Raw genomic sequence first — 22,360 nt, forward strand, 5'->3', positions numbered from 1 at the left:
AAGAATTGGCTCCACTCCCACCTTTTGTTATATGTTCTCTTCAGTTTGGGACTTCTGACTCCTTACCTCTTCTGATTATCAGACCTTGGACAGCCCAGTTCAAAATTTTTTCTGTTTATTTAAATACTTATTAAGTAGATTTCTCACTCCAGGCATTTCTCCTCAAGGAAACACTGGAAAATGTTAGGTTTTATCTTACTGGAAGCATTTCAATGTTTCTATAGAATATTTATATGAAATGACGAATTTAGACTCAAAACCCAAGAAGCAGTGAAAAGTAGAAAGTGTCATTTTGGAGATTTTGGCAGTTTTAATCTTCTTCTCACACTTTGTGCCTTAAGAAACCTCCCTGCTCATAACATGGGAGCACCCAATGCTCCCAATGAACAGCAGAAAATGAAGTAGCTCAGACAAAAACTCTGACACAACTTACAGGTTCTTGTTCCAAAAGAAGCAGGCTCACAACAATAATGTTTATATCACTTCCAATTGTTCCATCCTTAAACAGACTAGAGACCTGCAATGATTATTGGAGAGGAAATATCACCTACATGCATAATCCCTTTTTAATAGATTAAACATATGTACTGAGTTATTGCCTTGGACTTCAATTTTCAGTACTAACTCATGGAGTTATATCCCTTGTAGGATTAACCCAAAAGAGCTCAAAGCAGAAGAATTATGCCCCAAACTATACTTAGTAAAAAACTTAAAAATCTTCTATTGACTTCAATGGACTTTGATCTGTCCTTGGCCTCCTGGATCAAATGCAATTAAAGCCAAAGTTCAAGCTCAAGTTTTGCAGTACAAAAGTAAAGAGCAAGGCCATGCAGAAAAACATATTTCTAGCCAAATTATATCAATTTTATGTAAATGTATTTGTGTTTTCTCAATAAGTGTTCCTAGGAGACGTGAGATGAAACAGATAAAGCTTCATAGTACTAAATGAAAGTTTCAATTTGAGTACCTGCCTTTTGTGTACTACACAGGCAGTAGTACAAAAACTTTAAAATTTAACATTTTAAATACTTTCTAATATTTTTTTTTACTCTATAGTACTATTGCCAGAGCTGTGATGTTCTAAAGATGTGCATTTAAAGGCTTTTTGATATAAGTACTACATTAGATGAAGTTTGCATATGGTGTCTCTGCTCTTTTTGTTATCAGTATTTGTCTAATGAAAAATCCTCCCCTGACACAACAATATTCCCCAGAGAAAAGACACTTCACTGCCATCACACCTTACCATGTTCATGACTGTTAATATATATGTTGTTACATTTTCCTTGCCATGTTTCTCCAACATTTTTTTATCTGCCACAACAAGGGTTTCAACATTCAGACTTCCATTTTTCTGAATTTTAGCAGATGATCTCTTGAACCTCGCAGAAGCCCCATACTCGTCTGAGCGAATGTAGGTCTCTTCTGTGGGTGGCTTGGGTGCATCTAAAAGGAAATAAAACTGTTTTGGAAAGAGTTCAGATCACCCATGAACAGTTTCATCAGAAAATGAAGTATCACAGGTTTAAAGCCTTAGATTATTTTTATAGCATGTGATTTAATACTTCTGGCTAAGTTCTTCCATATTTATTAAAAAAGACCTGATTCATTCCTGAGGGAAAGACTGCTACAGGGAGAGAAGGAAATGGGAGAACCACATTCGTATTCAATAAGCAGTTTAAAATAAGGAATTAATCTAATAAAATGGTAGCATCTGTGCAAAAAAATACAACAGAATTTTTAACAGAGTATCTGCATTTTTCCTGTCCTTTTGATAACTTCCTGAGGTGTTTGGCATGTGCTACTTACATAGCAGTTGGCAAAAAAAGTCCTTTCCACAACAGATGTCGACGGGCAGTACAGAAATCAAATACACACCACAAGTAAATTCCTGCCAGCCTGATATTGGGACTGACACTGGCCCTCTCCATGCCAAACTGCCAGCCAGGTTTTTCCTGCTGGGAATGTATTTATTGAGTACAGAGAAATGTCAGGCAGCACCAAGGAGGGCAGTGCATATCCAACTCCAGGGTGCATTTTCTCCCTCTGTGCTGGGGCAGCACAGGCTGTGGCACAGCTGGAGAATGGTTTCTACTCCAGTTCTTCAGGGAATCAGAAAGAGAAATCCATCTCCCACATCCTACAGTGCTCTTGCTATCCACAGGTTCTTCTGCATAAGCCTACACTGCCTTTGCATCAAGAATTAACTCAAAGGCCACTTTAACAAATTTTTTGGATAACAACGGCATTTTTTTTAATAATGGGATGTAACAACACAAGTGAGGGAGCCTCAGGTTATGGAAAAAATCCTGCCTGTGCCTCATCAGAAAGTAATTCCAAAGAGCTACAATAAACCCTATTTTCTTCCATGCCAAACTGGGATATCAAGATCCACAGAATGCACAACAGTGCTCTGCTTTTAAGAACTCAGCACTCTGATGTGCATTTAACATACAAAGGACCAGGTTATGGTGATTTTCAAATGTATCACTCAAAATGCACAACTATCCTTTTCAAGCTCAAAGAACTTTTCTGGAAGCACATCAAGACACAAGGACAGGCCTCTCCCAGGAGGGAAGTGCTCAGTTCAAGGCACATCAGTGCCCAGGTACTATTTTGAAGGCAATGCAGCTCCAATGCTTTGGACACATATCCACGAGCAGAGAAGTTTTGCTCTTGAATTTACTTCACTGCTACTCATAAAACCTAAGCAGCAGCAGTTTCATGCATGTTTTACAAACCTTAGTCCAGTAAATTCTCATGATCTAAAATCATTTAGGTTGTGACAAAGAGTTTGGAAGATGACTGACTAGTCTTTCTAGTGCTTACAAACTGCCTGCACATGAAATTTTAAAAGATGGTGTGTGGGACAAGTTATTTTTATGACACCCAAGTGGCAATGTGCTCTTCCCTCTTACTGCTCAGCAAGTTTGATTTCATTCTTAGGTTAGGATAAATTAACCCTGACTAGGCAAGGTTAATAGCAGAGGACCACCTTTTGTCAGCCTGAATTCTCTAACCCTTTGCTCATTTGAGCTGAAACTCTATTCCAGGTGACCAGATTGGATTTCACTGAAAATTTCAAATTGATGTAACTCCAGATCTCAGAATAGGACCAGGAAAACAATGTAAAAATTAAAAAAGAAAAAAAAAAAAAGGCAAGAAGAAAAAAGTACCAAATACTCATAGGAAAAGGGTTCCCATTACTGGGGTAATTTCTTCTGCATCCTGTATTTTCCTCTATTCAATTAAACAATGACATATGATTTTTTTTATTTCATTTAGGGAACACAAGATTGATTTGTTCTATAAATTAACCAAGACTGAGTCTGAAAATAAGTTATTTTTCAGAACTCCTCCCTTTCTTTCAGAAGGTTACAGGTATGAACTGCAGAAGGTGAAAGACCACAGGGTGTGAAAAGAAAGAATTTTATGGTAAGGTACTTAAATGCCATCTTGCTGAATCAGATCCTAAGAGTGCGTCTGATATCCACTTCCCAATGATGAGTAACTCACTTTTACTAAACTCATCACAGTTGGACACTAAATGCATGTTTTTCATTTAACATAAAACCTGCTTGAATACACAGCTTGGAGCTCATATCTGTAAGTGAAATTATTGAATAGATAGACATACATGCAGACTTAGAAAAGCACTAAGTATCTTAAGGAAAAATTCAGTTTCTCAATTTGGTTCCCAGAATCACTGGTCACTTCTGACCTCTCCTTTGTCTCCGAGTCCCATTTATAAGACAGGAATAACAGTAATATCTTCTTCAGGAGGTCATGTAAATTCAGTGTTCAAAATGCTCTCAATCTGCTATAGGGATAAGCACTGTGTAAAAGCTCGAGAGGACATGGATAAATCTCACTTTGGACAAGGCACACACAGCAGACAATCCAAACAAAACGAGCCAGTGTAGAGCAGAGGAGATAACAGCACCATCAGCCCTGCCCTGCAGCAGGAGAAGCAGAGAGTAGGGAAAGGGAGGATGTAATAAGGCAGTTTTGGATTACATTAGAGGCAAATGTTTATGTGTGCATCTGCCATTTGAGGGTTGGCTTTTAAACCTGGAGGGAAGGATTTCTGAAATTTTAACAAGCCATTTGTTTTCATGCCTCAGTCTCAGCCAGCCGCCTTTGCCACTAACTCCTTTCTCATTCCTTTCCTTCTATATATTTTGTCCTTCTTCCATACACACCTTTGGAAAAGGAAGCTGCTCATTTTCTCAGAACTTCAGTAGGAAGTTGGAGGAATGTAAGTGGACTGAGGCACTGTTTTCAATATTGCTTGCAGTCCTGGAGACCCTCATTAAGAAACTCAGCTCAAAAGCTGATCAGCTTTCAAGAAGACTCAACTGAATGCTAAAAGTACAAGATACAAGGTCCAAGGGGGCTCTAAAGTGTTCTGCAATTTGAGGGCCTAATGAAGGACTCAGAATGAATCTTGGCAGGATAACACACTTCAATATATTTTTTAAGACATGGCTCCAAAATCTTATTTAAACAATTTACATGGGTGGTTCTTTTTGAAGATCTCAGTTGCTGAAAATTTCTTTATCAAATGTTGAGTTCTGAAAGACTTTTCCTCTATCCTCTCAGAAATTAATGATTTTGAAGCTTTTTTCCTCCATCTTCAAGTCTAATTCATTTTTTATCCCAAATCTAAGAGAGAAGTTCAGGAACTTGGCATCCATCACTTTGCAGAACTGCTTACTGAAAAACTAAGTCAATGTGAAAAAAAAAACACCACAGGGATCTTTTAATCTAGGCAAAGCACAAGAAAGCTGAACAGTGATTCTGATGGCTTAATAAAAGAGATGATTCCACGAACGTAGAGGAAAACTCGAGTTTCTCTTACGCGTTTCATGTTAGAAATAGATAATTTAAAGTTATTACGTCTCCATCCCAAAGAGATGTGAACACCTCAGGACCACCACACAGCCTGAAACAGCCACTACCTCAAGAAAGGAGAGAAAGTTTCCTTACATACATTTCTTGCGACGTCCACAAAAATGCTGCTTTTGAACCCTTCCGTGGCGGTACCCGCTCGCCCGCGCGTGATCCTTGTGGGAAGCGCGCGTTCTGCGACGGCCAAAAGGGGAGGATTTGGGAGGGGGCTGCCCTGGGGACTGGTGCACCTTCCCCTCGGCAGTCCTCTTGTACAGCACGTGCGGGTGGTGCCCGGCGGGGGACGTGTAGTTGTGCTGCCGTGCCAGCCGCTGCGGTAACGGAGAGATCAGCAACTCCATCTGCCGCGTCCGGATCAAACCCGACTGCAAAAACAAACGGCACCACAGTCAGACAGGAGCCTGTCACACCTCACCTGACACTCCTGCAAAGCCCAGACTGACCACAATGTGCACCTTGACACTGGTTAGCTACTCAACTTATAGATTACTCAACTTCTTCCCGTTTGAACACGCATCGTTTCCTTTTGGAGATGACCGGGTTTCCCATTGGGAAAAGCACAAACCAGGAATGCTGTGGGACGGGCAGCACAGCACCTTCACACAAGACAGTCTCACAAGCAATATTAACCCATTCTTCACAGCACAGGTTTGTTTGTGTGGGTGTTTGTGGCCAGGATATATATTAAAAGGAAATGCTTTTGGAAAATACAACTCCTCATAAGTGTACACATCATAGAAGAAAATATTTGAATTAAAGTTCACATCTTTTTCACAACAAGGTATTACCAAATAGGAATCCCAGACTTAAGGGCACTCCAAGTAGAAAATTACATTACAGGTCAGCAGCACAAAGCTGAAGCATCTGAGCATTTAAGCACCATCATTTAGTAATCAACTCTCTGCAATTTAATCATAATTTAAGCACAGTGTAAAATTTATACCCTTCTACAAGGGAAAGCTAATCACTAAAGGCAAGTATTTGATTTTTTCCTTCTTGGATCTCCAAAAGACACAAGTATGGGAAAACTACACTGTAGTTTTCACATAGGCTCGGTGTATAAAACTGCACATGTGATGAAGTGTTTCCAGGATCAGGGCCAGGGAAATGTGGGTGGCACTGAGGAAGTATTTCCATGCAGCTCATTAATCAGTTATGATTTTATTTCATTTATTGGTTTTGTAAAACATGTTGTAATAAACACCCCTTTTTACCAAGTCAAAAACCAAAAAGAAGTTTCATCAGGTAATTCTATTACATTATATACGTAATACTAGATACAGATTTTTGGTTTGGATCAGTGAAGCTCTACCATGTGCCAACACCCTCCTGCCAAAACTGACATCCCACGAGGACTGCATATCTCCTAGGCTTCAGAAAAATATGTGCAGACAAACAAATGTCAACTGCAAACCATCTTGCCCCACATCTTGAGTCTTCCAAGACCATGATTCCACCTCCTTCCTCAAAAAAGCCTTTGAAAATACAGACATGTCATATGTATCACCTCTTCCCCTCTGAAATGGATGTTCTCCTTCAGCACAGCCTCCCAGGGCCTGAATGCCACGGGTATCACAAAGGGAGCAGCTTGAATGCCTAACGTAAGCACTGTATTTTTTAAGGATCTGTGGAATTTTCTACGCTTTAAGAACTGTTTCCCATGAGGAAAACACAACAGAGTAAAAAGCAAGTGAAAATTGAAAGTTACATATGAATCTTCACAGTTTTAACCGTTAACTAAACTAATGCTGAATTGATTTTAAGTCTATTGCAGCTGGAAAGCTTTATCAAAGACCTACAGGTCCTCAACAGACTACAGTCATCCACTGTGCTCTTTTCATAGAAATTCTCTTCTGTTGATCCAAACCAAAGGCAGCTTTGCAGTACTCCCCAATATAAGCAACCTTTCACAGGGGCCAAATAACAGTGCTGATAAAGTCACACCATGTTCTCAATTTTGGCAATAGAAGAGATTCCACAGTATGAACTGAGAGGGTCTAATTGTCCTCTGAATAATAATAGCAAAACACATAAATTATATTCTGAACCACAGTTTTCCCATTCTCCTCTCTTCAACATAAATTCATAATTATGTATCTCAGCCTGTTTCTACTTAAAGTTCTAAAAGAACGTTAAAATTGCATCCATCAATAAAAGACAGGTTTTAAATAATTGATAGGAATTTAACTCGCCTGCTCACTGCAATAAGTTGGCATATTTCAAATGTCAGATCACATTTGCTCATGACAAAGTACTTTCCTGTAGGGAAGACGAGTAATATTTTAATCCTTATGATGTATGTCATCGCACAATTTACAAGTGGTTCTGAGAGGCAATCTTTATCTAGAATGCACTGATAATTGGGCACTGCTAAGTGATTTTTTTTTTCAGCTGGAAAACAGAAATGTAGTGAATCTGGTTCTTATTTCCCCATTTTAAAGGTTTCTACATCTGAAATTATTCCTGTAGGATTCATTTTGTAAATGATTCAAACCATATGGAAAAAAAGGGGGTTCTGCATTTTCCTGTAAGAAACTGTCCCTGATGCACATGAAGTCTCAGGCCCAAACATCATTTCTATATTTAACGTTATAAGGGTGGATTGAGAATTCATGGTGGAGGGGAAGAAGTGACTGAATTCTGGGCCCTGCTTGTATTTTGCTGCACCTTTGCAGAGGCTGCAGCTGAGTGCCTTACAACTGTAGCCACTTTTTTCCAACAGAAATGACCCTAAATCTCCAATAAGACATTTTACCTTTGGGTTTTACGTCAGACTCATCCTCCAAGCTGAAAAATGCTGTGTGAATGAGAGATACCTTCTTTTTGATAACATCCAGTTTTAGGAAGTTGTGAAGTTGTCAAGAAGAAAGGGGAAGTGCCACAGAGAAGTCTGGACACTCATTCAATCACACACCATTTGCCATTTTTCCCAGCCATGGGATGGTTTCAAGGATTCGTATTGAATTAATCACTTTGGGGATTCCAAAGCCATGCAGAGAATGCTGACCTGGCTTCAGACAGCGCTGCAGTCCTCTGGAGCACTGCAAAGGGGGAAATGGGACAACAATTGCTACAGGTTCTTAAAAGGTAGTGTTGGGTAAGGGACAGTGGCTCCACTGTGCTGGCTGCCAAACACGCCAGCTGAGAAATGCCACGGCACAGAGGCAGGAGAATGGCACAGATTCATCTCTCCAGCCTTACACCATGAAGGAATTCCAGTTTTTGAAGGCCAGATTTTGGCTGCTCTGTACTCCTGGGTGTCCTGGGAATTTTTTTTTTCCACAAGTAACATGAAACATTTCCATAACTGAGTTAGATTCGATGTTTTCATCCAGCTCAAATACTTCAGAACATACACTGTCAAAACAACCATGGAAATTTATGCATTAGACTTTCTACTTTCAGCATAGCTTTACACATTACATGTGACCTTCCCTGAATCAAGGATGACTTTATATTAACCTTGATGGGTTTAGGACACAATGAGGAGAAGGTCAGATAGGTCAAAATTCCATTTTTATTTCAGATTCTCTGCAATTATAACACCACAAGAGGAAGCAGGATGACAAAATCTAACATTCTTGTAAGTCTAGACAACACAGCATGAAAAAGGCCAGGGACTCCTGTCTATTCCTTCTGTATCCCACTGTGGCTATCACTAATAATAGCAATAATTGTGAGAATATGGTGGGAAGGAACACCCAAGAGATTGCTCAGCTGGAATTCGCTGTTTTCTTCTTCCCTCACAACTCATATTTGCTATCCTTCTGGCAGGGATATTCCATGCCATTGCAAAGAAAACAGAAAGGCATAGGTTGACCTGTGTTGTTAGCAAACGATTTTGAATCAATAATTTAGAGCAACTTGCAGTTTCCTTGCAGAAGTGCTGAGAAGAGATAAGACAACATTTTTCCCCCTCTCATTATTTGTTATGGAACATTTACTTAGCTCTGGTCTAAAGGAATTTTCAGATCCAATAAGCCTCTGTGAAATTCCTCAGTATCTGGGTGTAATCACCAAGGTAAGGCATTTGTTCCATTTTCTTGCTGTGTATCAAAAGGAAGAAGAATTTCAAAACGAGACTTGGACAAGGACAATGACAACATGGTATCTGCTTCAAGACTTTCTCAATTGAACATAGACTATAAATTGAAAAATAAAATTTTTCTAAACCACTAAAAAAGATCACCTTAACTATACAAAATCAGGTAGATCATCCACTGATTTTCAATCCACATGGAAGAAATTTCAGAGTCACACACTCGCATATCTGTCCCTAACAAATCTCACTGGCCTTTTACTGGAACAGCAGAGGCTGCTCCCATTTGCTCCTGTGTTCTTAGACTCTGAGTGGAGGCTTTGGCAGCTTACCAGCCTGTAAACCTAATTCACTTTGGGGTTTCAGCATCTCCAGAAAAACCAGACCCTCCATAAAAGGCAGAGCAGTGACACTGAGTGAAGGATTTGCAGAACTTTTGCTTCTCTCCCATACTTTAACAAAGCTGAGTGCTGAGGGAGCAGACAAATCCTCACTGCAGACTAGACAGGCCTCGTGGCTGTGGGTTCTGTTTGCACACAAGGCACTTTCATTACATGCTAATTAAACTGAAAGCAACAGCTTTATACATATTTAAGTTAGAGGAGTTTCAGAAACCAGATGCAAATAATGAGGTAAAAGCCTAACAAAATGAAACTGAGAATTAAAACAGATGAATAATTGAACTGCAGTGTCTCTGCTGAACATAACTACTCAATACTGGCTGATGTAAAGTTAAATTACAGTTTGCACAAGAACAAGAGCATCTCAACTAAATGAAGTTCTAAAAAGCATGCACATATTTCCTAAAGAATACTACTCATACCCAGAATGCCTTTTTCAGTGTTAGGAGCAGATACATAAAATAAGGTGTTAAAAACCCACTGTGTCTTAAGTAAAACAATGGCCAAAGAAATCAATGAAATCTACACCATTATGTTGGTGTGAGTGTGTTCAAGATGAAAAATCACTAAAAAGGAAGAGTTAAATGTCATTTCACACCCATTAAAATAGTTCCAAATATTCATGAAAAGTTTTAAAAGACTTGACAAAAGGCCAACTGAAATTGGCATAAAGCTTTCCACAGACTTCAGTGGACACTGATCCAAGACTTCTGTTATTTCCCAATTGACCAGATCCTAAAAAACCCAAATCATTGATTTAAACACATCCCAACAAAAATTAAAGAACTTGAAGTACAGAGACAAAGTACAGTTTTTAGTTCTACTTAAAACACATAAAAATGTAAACTAAGAACTTCCCTGAAAAACAAAGACTAAGGAAAGCAGATGACCCATGAACTATGGTTGCTGGTTATTTAAAACCATCTGAAGCCAAAGATTCCTAGAAATCTAATATTCACATCACAGTTGTTGGAGCCATCTCACGTTATATATTGGAGTCTTTTCTCATTCGTTTTGCAGAGAGAAAACTCATTAAATTACCTTATCCACAGTTCATTTTCATCAAACTCTTGTTTCCTGCCCTGATGCTCTCTTAAGTCTTTGGTGCTTTAGCAACACAAAGGAAACACAAAAGGCTCTGTCACCAAAGCTTTCCCTTGCTGGAGGAGACATTTCCCTCTTCCAGCTGTCCCACCTGGGGTTCTGCCTGCCAGACCATTTCCCACATGGAACCACAGAGACCCAGAGAACACAAAGCTGCTCACACAGCTTAGAGCTCCCTGACAAGAGCCAGAAGCTGCCTTTTGGCCCAGACTGGTCTCTGGAATTGGGTAGATGTGAATTGTTAGACACCAACATAGAGCAGCATGTGCTAGAAGGGCAGAGGTTTCCCCACAGCTCCTGAACCTCTGCTCAGACTCCACCCAGACCAAGGGGAGATGAGGGAGGCCTTTCCCTTGGGCTCTATGAGTAGATCATGGCTGTGCCCTCACAAAGTACAGAAACCACCTTGACATTTGCCACCATCCCTCCATTCCTGCCTGGAACACAGACCAGAGCAAGCCAGCCCAGCCCAGGAGCCACAGGTCTGCTCAGAGCCTGGTTACTGAGGGAAGCACAGCACAACATCCATACTGGCCACAGCATTCCAGAACAGTGAGTTCACGGCAGCAGCGACTTCAGAAACATTTCAAATGTCCCCACAGAGAAACCTGTGAGGAGGTGGCAGTCCCTGAGCACCAGCAGAGACAAAACTCTGCCAAGATAGCAGGGAAAGTGCCAGCTGCTTAGAACAGGTTTTGTGTTAAGCCTTGAAAATCTGGTAAATGTATAATTTTCTCACTCACGCCAAGGAATGCCAGGAAGAATAAAGTCCTGTTAAGTTTGCCAACATTCATCTTATGAATTCCACTTTCCTTCAGACCAAGGGTATTCAACCAATACCATCACAAGGCTGTTCAAAGCAATCCTGCACCATGTAAGCAGTTTAAACCAATGATTGTTTCTTTAGGGAATGTGTAATGAAGTAGTCTCACCTCTTGGGATGGGTTAAGTTGGTAGTCTGAAAAATATGTGAGACTATAACCTTACTACAGTCATAAGCAAAACTACTTCCAAGAATTATAGCCAGCAGGGTAGTACAGCCTGACCTGGAGCTGCAGACACCCGATAGCACTGACTGACTTTTTGAGAGATGGCTTATTGAGCCCCTCTCGAGTTAGGGTCAACAATGTCAATGCTCTGGAAAATATAATCAAAATGAGCAAATTAAGATGTGAAATTAGGTAGAAAAAAATGACAAGCAGCATATCTGGAAAGGAGAAAGGGGCTGAATTGCAGAAAGTGTTGCTGAGGTGAAAGATATTTTTACCCTCGGGAAGCATCAGGAGCAAACAGCCAAGCCAAAGGCAGTAAATCATGGTAATTAAGGGAGTTCCTTCCCTCTCCACTCTGACCCACAGCCCCTTTTCTGGGAGGTAGCTGCAGAGGGGACAGCAGCAGCCACAAGGCTGAGGGGCACTTAGCCTCTTTGTGTCCCCCTGAGAAGGGCACTTACACAACTGCACCCATGGTAATGAAGCACGGGGTAAATGGAACAAGTTTGAGTCACCGTGACAGGGACACGATCCACGATCCACCAACAAAAAGTGAAAAGTCTGGACCCTAAATCCATACACAGATTGTTAAATTAATGACAGCCTTTTACAGAGTGTTAAGCACCCAGGAGCTCCCATTGAGCTGAACATTGTCTGTGCAAGCATTTCCAGAGTGCTTTCATACCAATTTGGGACAGAAAATGTTCTGGGAAACTAGTGAGAATGGACTCTCATGAGGTTTCCAATAATACACATTATTGAAGTCAGAAATCCCACGAGTAAAACTCAGAGCATGTTCATTTTTGATCCTATCCCAAACCAGGCAGCACAAAGGCATGCAAACACACTGAAGGGAAGAGAGAATTTAAGCTAACTAAACTTTTCCCTAGCTTTTATGTTTGCCAAAAAAATTCACCCGTCCTCCCAAAAAGTATCAAGCCTGTAAATGGGCAGTTCCTGATGATGGTCCCAGAATCAAGGAAATACAAAGTGATGTTTTATGGGACTGGGTCCTTGGCTGATGAGAATAACCTCAGCAGACCTTTACTGATTTTCACCAGACTGGAATACCTGGCTCTGTACCACAGCAAATGTTTAGGTTAAGTTAATGGCCCTTATACACACAAAAATATTTTTTATCATGAAAGAAGCATTACAATCATTGGTTGCCTTTTCTGACTTGAAAATTGTCAGCAGATAGCACTTTTCATTAGAATCTGACTCAGAAAAGTAACTCTATTATTCCATTTTCTAACATAATATAGATTTCTTGCAAATGTAAAATGTTAAGGGTTCTTAACAATACAGCATTTTATTACCTGACGATCTGACAGAAGGAGGGTACAAGGTTTAAATTGCCAGTCTGAGTTAGCCATGAAAGACTACTCTGTTTGGTTGCTCAAAAGAAGTGCTATGCAGAACAGTCAGCAATTAAAACAAGGTAACAAAATTGCATGTATTTAATTATTCCTATATGAACAAAGCCAGCGTTATCTCTGAATAGTGCCTTTGTATTTCTGCAGTTGACTGAGCTTGTTTCAAACATCTTTATGCAACCCCCTGTCAGCATATGGCAAATAAGGAAATATTCTTATTTGTTCCTCCAACTTAGGCTAATTGAACCAGTCACATTGGTATTTAAATGTATTAAATTGGTATTTATTGCAGGGTAATGAGATATTCTAGAGCTAACACAAAGTTGATTGCTTTGCCACAGATTAAATACTTGCTTGTCAGTACGTGAGCTCACTCATTTCTCATGTTTTGGGCTTAAAAAAAAAAAAGGCAAAAAAAACCAACAAAACCCACCCCAGGACTAGGCATGATAAATGAATAGAAGAAAAATACTAATGCAAACTACAGCATAACCACACTAACTATACACCAATAATACTTCAGTGAAGTGCCAGAGGTTTACCAAGTTACAGTCAGGATCACTTCATTTACAATTCCATCAGTAGGGCTCTTTGGCTCCCTATAAAGGTTTTGGAAGGCAATTAGCTAAAACCAACAGCTCAAATTTAGCCTTGGTAGCTGTACAAGCACTTGGGTATGGCCTGTTTAAGCAAATCCCTTCAACTCTAAGATAAAATCTAGAGCTTTTATTAGTTATGACAGTTCTGAAATCCATCACAAAGCAAACAGGAAACAGCAGGATTATTTAATGAGTGCATTTATGCTTCACTTTTCCTAAAAAGAGGCAGCCCACTATTTGTCATGTGCTGACAGTTCATTAGTTACTTAGGGTACCTCAAGAATAACAGAAAAACTGATTTGAGAGAGTAGCTTAGTGTGTCCCCTGAGCTCCCATCCCATGTAACTAGGTGCACAGCTTCAGAGAAACCCCAGGTGAGAGCAGGTTCATCTCCAGAAACCTTCAAAAGCACAGGAGTGCAGCTCCCTCTGTCCTGACACACTCTGTAACAGCACAAAACAAAACCACCATTTACATCCCTCTTAAATATCTGAAATGTCCCTCCAAGATGCCCAGATCTCCAGACAGGGCAGTGTTTCACCCTAAGGTGTGTTTCCTGTGAAATATTCCTGCTGCTCAAAGGATTAGGTGAAATGAAAATGTTCTGGCAAGATTCTCCTCCCCCTTTGTGTACAGCTACTCAATTTTACAGGGCTGGAGTTCAGATGTACCAATATTCTGGGGGAAGTGCATGCCTCCTTAATGAAGCTGCTGCTCCTAGAGTGGTAATAAAGGCAAAACCAGTAAGATTAGGGCAGAGTGACAAAGAAAATGAACAGCTTAAAAAAAAACAAACAAAACCAAAAAGCTAATGATATATAAATAAAATCAGTACTTGGAAATTCCTTTTCCATAGGTACTTAGCATTAACAGATGCTTGCTTGAGTGTTTCTGATCAGCAACATTCCTCCCTATCAGACAGGCAACTCCAAACATTAAAAGTCATGAATCAGGCCTTGCAGGAAACAACTCTATAAATTATGAAATTTCTAAAAATTATGACAAAGGGCTTCAGTGTTTTATTTTCTTTTTAACTTTAGAGTTAAAAACTCTAAAATAGGAGTTTTTATTTTCTATTTCTTGAACCATTTTCAGCTGAGTTTTTAAGAGGCTTTTTTTTATCCTTTATAATCACATATACTAGAATCAAAGTTGAGTGGGGTTGGAGTTTTTTTAGTGAAAACATAGCTTTTCCTGTGATGATGGGACTTTGGCAGCTGGACCCTTCAGCACATTTCATACTGTAAATGAGAATTAGGCAAGGCTTAATCCTCCCTCTCCCTTACAAGACACCTCGTTGAGGTTGCAGACAATGGAGAGAGACACTTGGCCAAGCACTGGGACACCACTCAGAGCTACCTGATGGCAGAACCTCCACTCTGGTCAGGGCTCTGGGCTGCAATGAGTTACACCCAACTGCATCAAAGCCCCAAGCAAATGATCTCCACATCTGGTGGTTCCCTACCCATACCCACATTTCCCCAGTGCAGATCCTCCAGATATGAGCTTTGCCCTGCCAGAGCTGCTGCAAATGAATTTGAGGGGGCAGAAGATCTGAGCCTGTCTGACCTGGGATAATTTGCATTCAAACAAAATAAATCCAGCTCAATTCCCATAGCAATTTTGCTCTGCTATGAATAGCTTGGGCAGCTCCAATAACGAGGAGCTCGGGTTACATCTGATTGCCAGCTGTATTGCTTACTAAGAAGTTAGGTCAGTGGTTCCCAACCTTTTAATTTTCCTTGTTGGAGTATACATTGCTATGGATTAGTTACATGAGAGAGTGGTCACAAGGAACTCTGTAGGGAGCAAAGTATCAGCTTTGCTGATATTCCACATACACAGACACATCCATATGTTGAAATATCTACGTGGGAAGGAGAAAGGGAGTGGAACAAAAGAGCTTAGGCCATTAAGGGAATGGAAAACAAGAAGCAAAGATGGCCCAAGAGTGAGAATGTCAGGCTGGCGCCTGGGTTATCTGGATTAAACTCCCTGCTCCTCAGCATTTCAGCTTCTCTGCTCCTTATTTATCAGTTTAAGAAGCAAGATTTCTTAATCAATGCAGAAAATGCTCCTGAGAGACTCGTGAAGGCTCACATTTGACCCAGGCTGAGTTGTTCTGTTGAAGTGCTTCCACCTTCTCTGCTCAAAGCTGCAGCCTCAGCCTCCAGGAGCTGAGCTCAGCCAGAGCTGTGACCCAGGAGCTGTGCTGAGCACAGCATCAGAGCACAGCCAGATGTGTGCCACCCTGCTCAGAGACACCCAGACATGGCCCTGGCCCTCAGCACATCCCAGACACGCTCCTGCCAGGCAGCCCCACTCACAGGGGCAACAGCACTGGCCCAGAAACACACAGAGCAGGCAGCTGGGAAGGGCTGGGAGCCTTGCTCATCACCAGGAACTCCTGTGCTACAAGGCTTGCTGCTTGGCACACAACTGTAGGGAAAGGGTTACGTGGTGTGATGGTGTTAAACCCAGCTGGGGATGAAACACCACACAGCCCCCCCCTCAAGCCCCCCTGTGTACCCCATTTCAGCAGGTGGCACCTCTGTGAAAGGCAGAGCAGGGAAGAAGCATCCTCTGCTCTTTGCTGCAGTCATCTCTTGGAAGCAGACCAGCAGCCTTAGGTGTGTCTGACACTCTTCTCACCACCAAGAAGAGGGAAAACAGCAATACACTGACTGTAATTCACACAATTTAACCCAAAACACAAGGCAGCAGCACCCCAGAAATCCACAAAGTTGAAACAAGACCTCATCCTTTTCTCAGTTTTCTGTAACATTAAAAACCTGCACAATGGCAACTCCACGTAACACTTCCATGATCCTACAAACACCTCCAGCATGCAGAGCTTACTTTACATGGGCATTTAAATAGTTATTTACTAAAAATGTAATAACTTACATGTAGATTCCACGGCATGAAAAAGCCTCATATTTGCAGGCCCTGTTTACAGTCACCAAACCTGCCGTCACCGTATTACACTGCCAAGTATACCCTGAGTCCAGACAATCTGTTTTCCTGCTTGTAGCCAAATGCCACCAATCTGCACTGCTCAGCCTTCCTACACCCACCCTGGGCCTGCTGTAAAGCTGTGCACTCATTCACTCCTCTCCCACAAATTAGCCTCAGCTTCTATTTTAAGGGAATGATGCCCAAGGGTGAACATGCTATAACTGATCTGCTGGAGTAAATGAAAAACTTTGCTACAGTGCTTGTGACAAATCATATTTCCTGTTTTTAATAATATTATAAATGAAAGTTCAATGAGAAATAATTTTCAGTACTGTTTTCTAGATCTCTGTAGTTAAAATAACTGTGACGACACACAAAACCCACCACAAAGAGGTACTGGTTTGGTATAAAATAGAACATAATGCCACAACTGTCTTTAAATGGGGACAGAAATATTACCTTATTACTGGTCCAGGCTGTGGTAAGGTGAAGCAAATCCAGTTTTCAAGCCAGTGCATCAGTTTACACCCCCTGACACGCTGTCTGTGCCAAGGTCAGAGCCCAACACACCTGGGCAGCATCTGGTGTTAACCAGTGGGCTCCAGGCATTCAGCCCCATGCTTGCCTTGTACCCCTGAATAGCCCTGCAGAACTAAACTGCTCATGAAAGGTTACACTGATTTTGCCATCACCAGACTTCAGTACAAGCATCTGAATTACACAACTGTTCAGCAGGGATGAGTGTTACAAAAACAGTGGGAAAAAGACAGCATGGGAGCCTTTACTTGTGTCTTCTCATTAAAGAAAGCTGTTCAATTATGTGTTACGTCAGCAAACATCATTTGCCAGGGTTTTCATGCAAGTGAACAGCATTTCTGCACAAAAGCATCTGTAGAGTGTTTTCAGCACAATACCTTACATACCAGGCTCTCAAAAGTATAGTCTGTGGATCAAAGCTCAAAGCAACCCTGTGATGTTCTCTGAGATCTCAGGAAACAGAAAAATTTAAGTGGAAAAGGTAATGTAATGTCTGAAAGCAACTTTTTATTCTATGAGAAACTCCTTATATTAAATTGGTCCAAGATAACCCGATATCTATTGAACAGATGTTGCCACTATGTTAAACACTACAGGCTTTCTGACTGAAATAAAGATGCAGTGAAGACAAGGGAGATATTTGTTGACAGCTCAGCATGCTGCAAAGTTATAAAGGGATAGTAAAAAAAAACATTGCATTAGCACAAGATTTAGGAGGCAAAATTTCCGAAGCAGCCCGACCTTGTTTCTGCAATGAATCTACTGAACAGTAGGTTAAGCAAAGGTCAGGTTAAGCACAGGTTAAGAAAAAAACTGCAAGAGGAATGTGCTGCCAGGGTCACAGAGGCTCTGGGACATCAGGGGAGTGTGTGAGAGCCACAGACACTGCAGTCTCCAATGCAGCTCCCACTCCCTGCTCCATCCTGGCACCACAGCACCTGAGCTGGCTGCACAGCAGGGACAGAAGTGCTGCCCAGCTCAGCTGCTCTTGCCCCTTGAACCCAGGAACTGGGACACTCTGCTCAGAAGTACCACATGAGTGGAAATATCTGTACATCAAAGCACCCACCTCCCATAAACAGGAGATAATTTGTCTGCTTTTACAGGCAAGAACTAGGGAAGAAAGTGAACGTGGAAAGTGATAAATGTGGTCCTCCCACTCCAAGTCTCTCTGAAGCTCCGTGTGCCCTGCACAACACCTCTGATTTATTATATTCAGATGGTATCTGCTCTGCTGGAGCCTGTCCTCAACCCCCATCCCTCACACTGGCACATCCCCAACATTTCCCCAAAATAATCTGTCTGCTCAGTGGCCTGTGAAGGGACACAGCCTGGCCCAAGGTCACTGGCTGATGGTAGCTCAGCACTCTTCATGCCTGCACGCCTTCCTAGTGGAGGCTCCATGTGCTTCAGGAGCTCAAGTGCAGTCCTGCCACCTCCCAGTGTGAATTTCCCCAGCTTAACACATCTGACCACAGCAGTGACTGTTCCTGCAATCCATCTGGATCATCAGTCAGTCCCCTCCACCTTTTCTTCTTTCCAGGTGGTAAGGCAAACAGAGGAAAAGCCAGAAGGAGCTCTTGTGAAACATTTCCTCTCTTCACAGCATGTCACAGCACACACTCCTCCCCTCTGCAGAAAACCAGCAGTGTTAATGTGCTAGGGAAGTAAATTAGGCACAAATAGAACCGTGGGGAACTTAAATATTTTGAGTGTATACCATATAATCAGGAAATGCCCACCCTCTTTATCTGTTAGGAACAAGGAAACCGAAAGCTTTGTAATTTTAAACTGCCCATCAGTTGCTGTGAATCAGTCAGGCATCTTGCTGGGGAGAGGCAGCACACACAAGAGCACTGGCAAGATAAGAGAGGGTTTGAGCTACACTCCCCATCCTGTCAGAATAGTTTCAGCCCACGATTTCACATTTGATCATCCCTCTCCAGGGCTTCTCTGTATATACCTCCACTGAGCCCCTCAAAAAGGCTAAAATAGGACACTGAACATAGTTTTTCAGATTATTTATACTAATTCTTACAAAATTCACTGAGTTGAAATAAAATTGGTTTTGTTTTCTACAGAAAATAAATTTTATAAAACACTTTACAAATTTACAGGTACTTACTCCTTTAGCATATTTTAACAAATAATAAAGGAAGTCATGTGAGACACATTCACGTACATCCTCCACATTATAAATTTTTGCAATAAAACTATACCCTCCACTTACTACAAAAATTAAAGGCAAACTACAACAACCTCCTCTTTAAAATACAATTCCTTTCCTGAAACAAGCACAACAGTGTGGCTTTACATCATAATAATGATTGAACAAGTTATTTAACAGCAAAGGACACTACAGCCACAAACAGCATTGCCATGGGCACCTTTATAGAAAAACAAATGCATTCATATTTCAGATACAGTGGACACTGAATTGCACTGTCCTTTGCAAAATAAAGATTTAATAAAGAATAGGCACCAATTCAGTGCACTGTTATAGAAAGGTATGTAGCAATATACAAAATACTCTTTACTGACAATTAAGTGCAAAGGCTGAGCTGTCATTAAAGGATGTGGAGTATCCATGGGGTATTTTGGAGCATATGGGCACCAGTCTGAGCAGGCTGATGGTGATTTCCCAATTGGAAATACTCCCCATCTTCTGCTAATCCTAACACAGGAGTAGGGCTGTGGAGGCAGAGCAACCTTGGCTGTGCACAAATGCTGGTTTGCAGAAGACAGACCTTCATTCTGGATAAAAAACATTTCCTTCTGGTTTGTTTCTCACATTAGAGTGGGTTCCTGACTTTCCCAAACTGTAGTCTTTCAAATGACTAAATAAATCATGTGAACAGCCACAACAAAAAAATATACTATTCCCTTAGCCCTCGAGCTATTTGCAACTAAATTAGTGTTGTGGTGCTGTTCCGTGCACCAGAAAGCTAATTTTTAAGAAATGCTTGGGAAATTGTAACAAAAATAAGCTTCTGATGGAACTGTAACCCAAAAGCTGAGAACCTGTAAACAGAACCAGTGCAGTACTCAGAGGCCAAGACCACAGGCTGGCACATGTTTGTTCCTAGCTTTAACTGGTAATATATGAGAATATATCAGCCCTCTCTGATTCAGCTGCTGGTACAAATGGTCCTTTCCTTGGTATTTTATCTGTCCCACTGATGGAAAACACAAGCTTTTGTCACCACAGCATTATCCTGATGCTCACAGCACCACCTGCACCCTGGGATCACGCATGGTCTTCATTATGTGAGACCTGCAGGGCTCTGTGCCTCAGGCAGCTCAAGTGACCACCCAGCTCTCTCTGGTAAACACAGGAGTCAATTAACCATTTCTGTAAATGCTCCCCTCTCTGCAATTACTCAGCTCTCCTATCATGAGCAGATGAATAAGGTCTTATCCCCTACAGGTGTTCTGTTGTGACATTTGGTAATATTCCTGCACATTTTCACAACTCAAAAATTGCCAAGTCTATGTTCTAACAAGGACAACAGGCCTCAAAAGGTACTGTCCTCTTTTATCCCCATCACAAGACTTGACCTTATGAGGACTGGATTTGGGTTACACCAAATAACCTCTTTACATTTACTCATGGCTTTGCATTTTTTGGTGGCCACTGCTCTTCCTTTACTCCTTCACTGTCAGGATGCTCCAGCAGCAGAGTGGAATGACAACCACTTGGCACCAGGGCACAAAACCCATCTGGCAACTGCAGGCACTACATGCCAAGCACTTGGGAGCAGCAGCTGACTCCTAGAACCTGCCTGAACTCCTGCCATGTCACACTCCTGGCTGTTCTGGTCTGAGCAGTCCATGTGAACAGCAAGGCTCAGCCTGCACACAGGGTTTGCCCTTCAGCACTCTGTTTGCTTCCATCTAACTCTGATCCAGTGAACTCTCATTGTACAGCACCAGCCTGGATTATGTCCAACAGGCATTTTGGGGTCTGCCAGAAGCAACAGACACATTTCACTTCCTCAATGAGCCAGTGGTGCCTCCCGTTTTTAAAGTATCTTTCTAAACCAAAGAAATTGCAGCAGTGTATCCCAAAAAAGTGGTGTGACTACTGACTCAAGGGCCAAGATGATGTAGGAAGGAATAAAAGACACTTCCCAAGGCCAGGTTCAGATCAAAAGCAATCAGCAGAAAGCTTTTTACTCACCACAAGAAGCTTTATATGAAGCCCATCAACCAGCAAACACCTGCCAAGGAGAGTGACAATACTGGGCTGCAGGAATCAGCAGACATCAGCAGCTCACTGCTGTCTCAGCCTGGAAATTCCTTTTTTCTGCACCTTTACTCAAGCTTTTGCTGCTTGGGGTAGGATAACAATCCCACCAGCAGTAAGTGATGTCAGTACTGCAGAATAACATCCATATGGCCTCCAGCACAGCTTCCAGCATGAGGAGAAGCAGCTGACAGAGCGAGCCTGGAGCTCCTGTTGTGGCAGACTGGTCTCCACAGGGCTTGCAGAGGTGTTCATTACAAACAATGAAATGTAGAGCAGACTACAAGGAGTTATTCTTTACCAGAAAAAGCAACAAAAAAGTGCAAATGCGACAGAAGGATTTTTTCTTGTATATGCCACAACCATCCACAGTGGACTGCAAAACAAAAGCCATCTCTGCCCTAGCCCAAGATTGTTATTTTAACATTTAATTTATATTTGCATCTAGCAAAACAAGTATCATAACTTCCTGTCAAGTGTTCACAAGAAATTACACTGTGTGTTCACATTTTTAGAGAAGTTTAAGCTTTCTTGTCTGATGCTGCATTACTACATTTACACCTATTCCTCACCATGACCAGCTTACACTTTTACAGCAATATTAATCTGAAATATTTATTGAGTTTAATCTAGCCTAATTTTAAGGCCCACTGTTTTGATGACTCCTTCCTAAAAACACAAAATGAGTGTGTTGCATAAGACAGGCCTGGTCAAGAAAGAATTATTTTTAAAATCTTTTCACTGAAGTGCAGTAATTCGGACAAAGAAAAAGAAAACATGTTTATAATTTCATGATTTAAAAAGAACTAATTACATTCTGGTGTTATATAAATTCCGTATCTCATGGCAAGGGAACTGCAGGTCTGAAGAGTAATCCATGTTTCATTAGTTTGTGTACTCTGCCACAGAATATAATATTACGTTCTTAAATTAGTCAGAAGCCACACTGTGCTGCAGTGTAAAAACAAAAGTGAGGGCTCAAGCTAGGTCAAGCATATTTTGTATAGGTCCATTAAAATTCTCATTCCATTAATATTAATAAAGATGTTGAGACACAAAAGTCCTTCAATTAACATATATTAGGCAGGCAGGCACAAGCATTCAAGTGATCCCACTGTGAACAGCAAGAATCCAGCCCTGAAAGAATAAAGCCCAAGTGTGCTGTGTACAGAGTGGGGCAGCCTGAAATGTGAATGC

At 41.3% G+C, this 22,360-nt stretch overlaps 1 protein-coding gene across 5 annotated transcripts in view; it reads right to left on the reverse strand.

Moving 5' to 3' along the window:
* The window catches only part of ADAMTS18 (ADAM metallopeptidase with thrombospondin type 1 motif 18), a 76,936-nt gene that overhangs the window by 44,040 nt on the left and 10,536 nt on the right, over window positions 1-22,360 (reverse strand). For all 5 annotated transcript variants that reach the window (XR_001523774.1, XM_015640185.1, XM_015640190.2 and 2 more), the window contains 3 exons: window positions 4,994-5,276; window positions 1,247-1,446; window positions 434-517 (listed from right to left, as the gene is read on the reverse strand). Coding sequence is in view for 4 of the 5 variants with exons in the window: in XM_015640185.1 (XP_015495671.1) it covers window positions 434-517; window positions 1,247-1,446; window positions 4,994-5,276 (567 nt within the window). In the remaining variant the exon portion in view is untranslated. The remainder of the gene's footprint in view (window positions 1-433; window positions 518-1,246; window positions 1,447-4,993; window positions 5,277-22,360) is intronic.

The sequence above is a fragment of the Parus major genome, chromosome 11 (genome assembly GCF_001522545.3).
Source record: "Parus major isolate Abel chromosome 11, Parus_major1.1, whole genome shotgun sequence".
NCBI classification, from domain to species: domain Eukaryota; kingdom Metazoa; phylum Chordata; class Aves; order Passeriformes; family Paridae; genus Parus; species Parus major.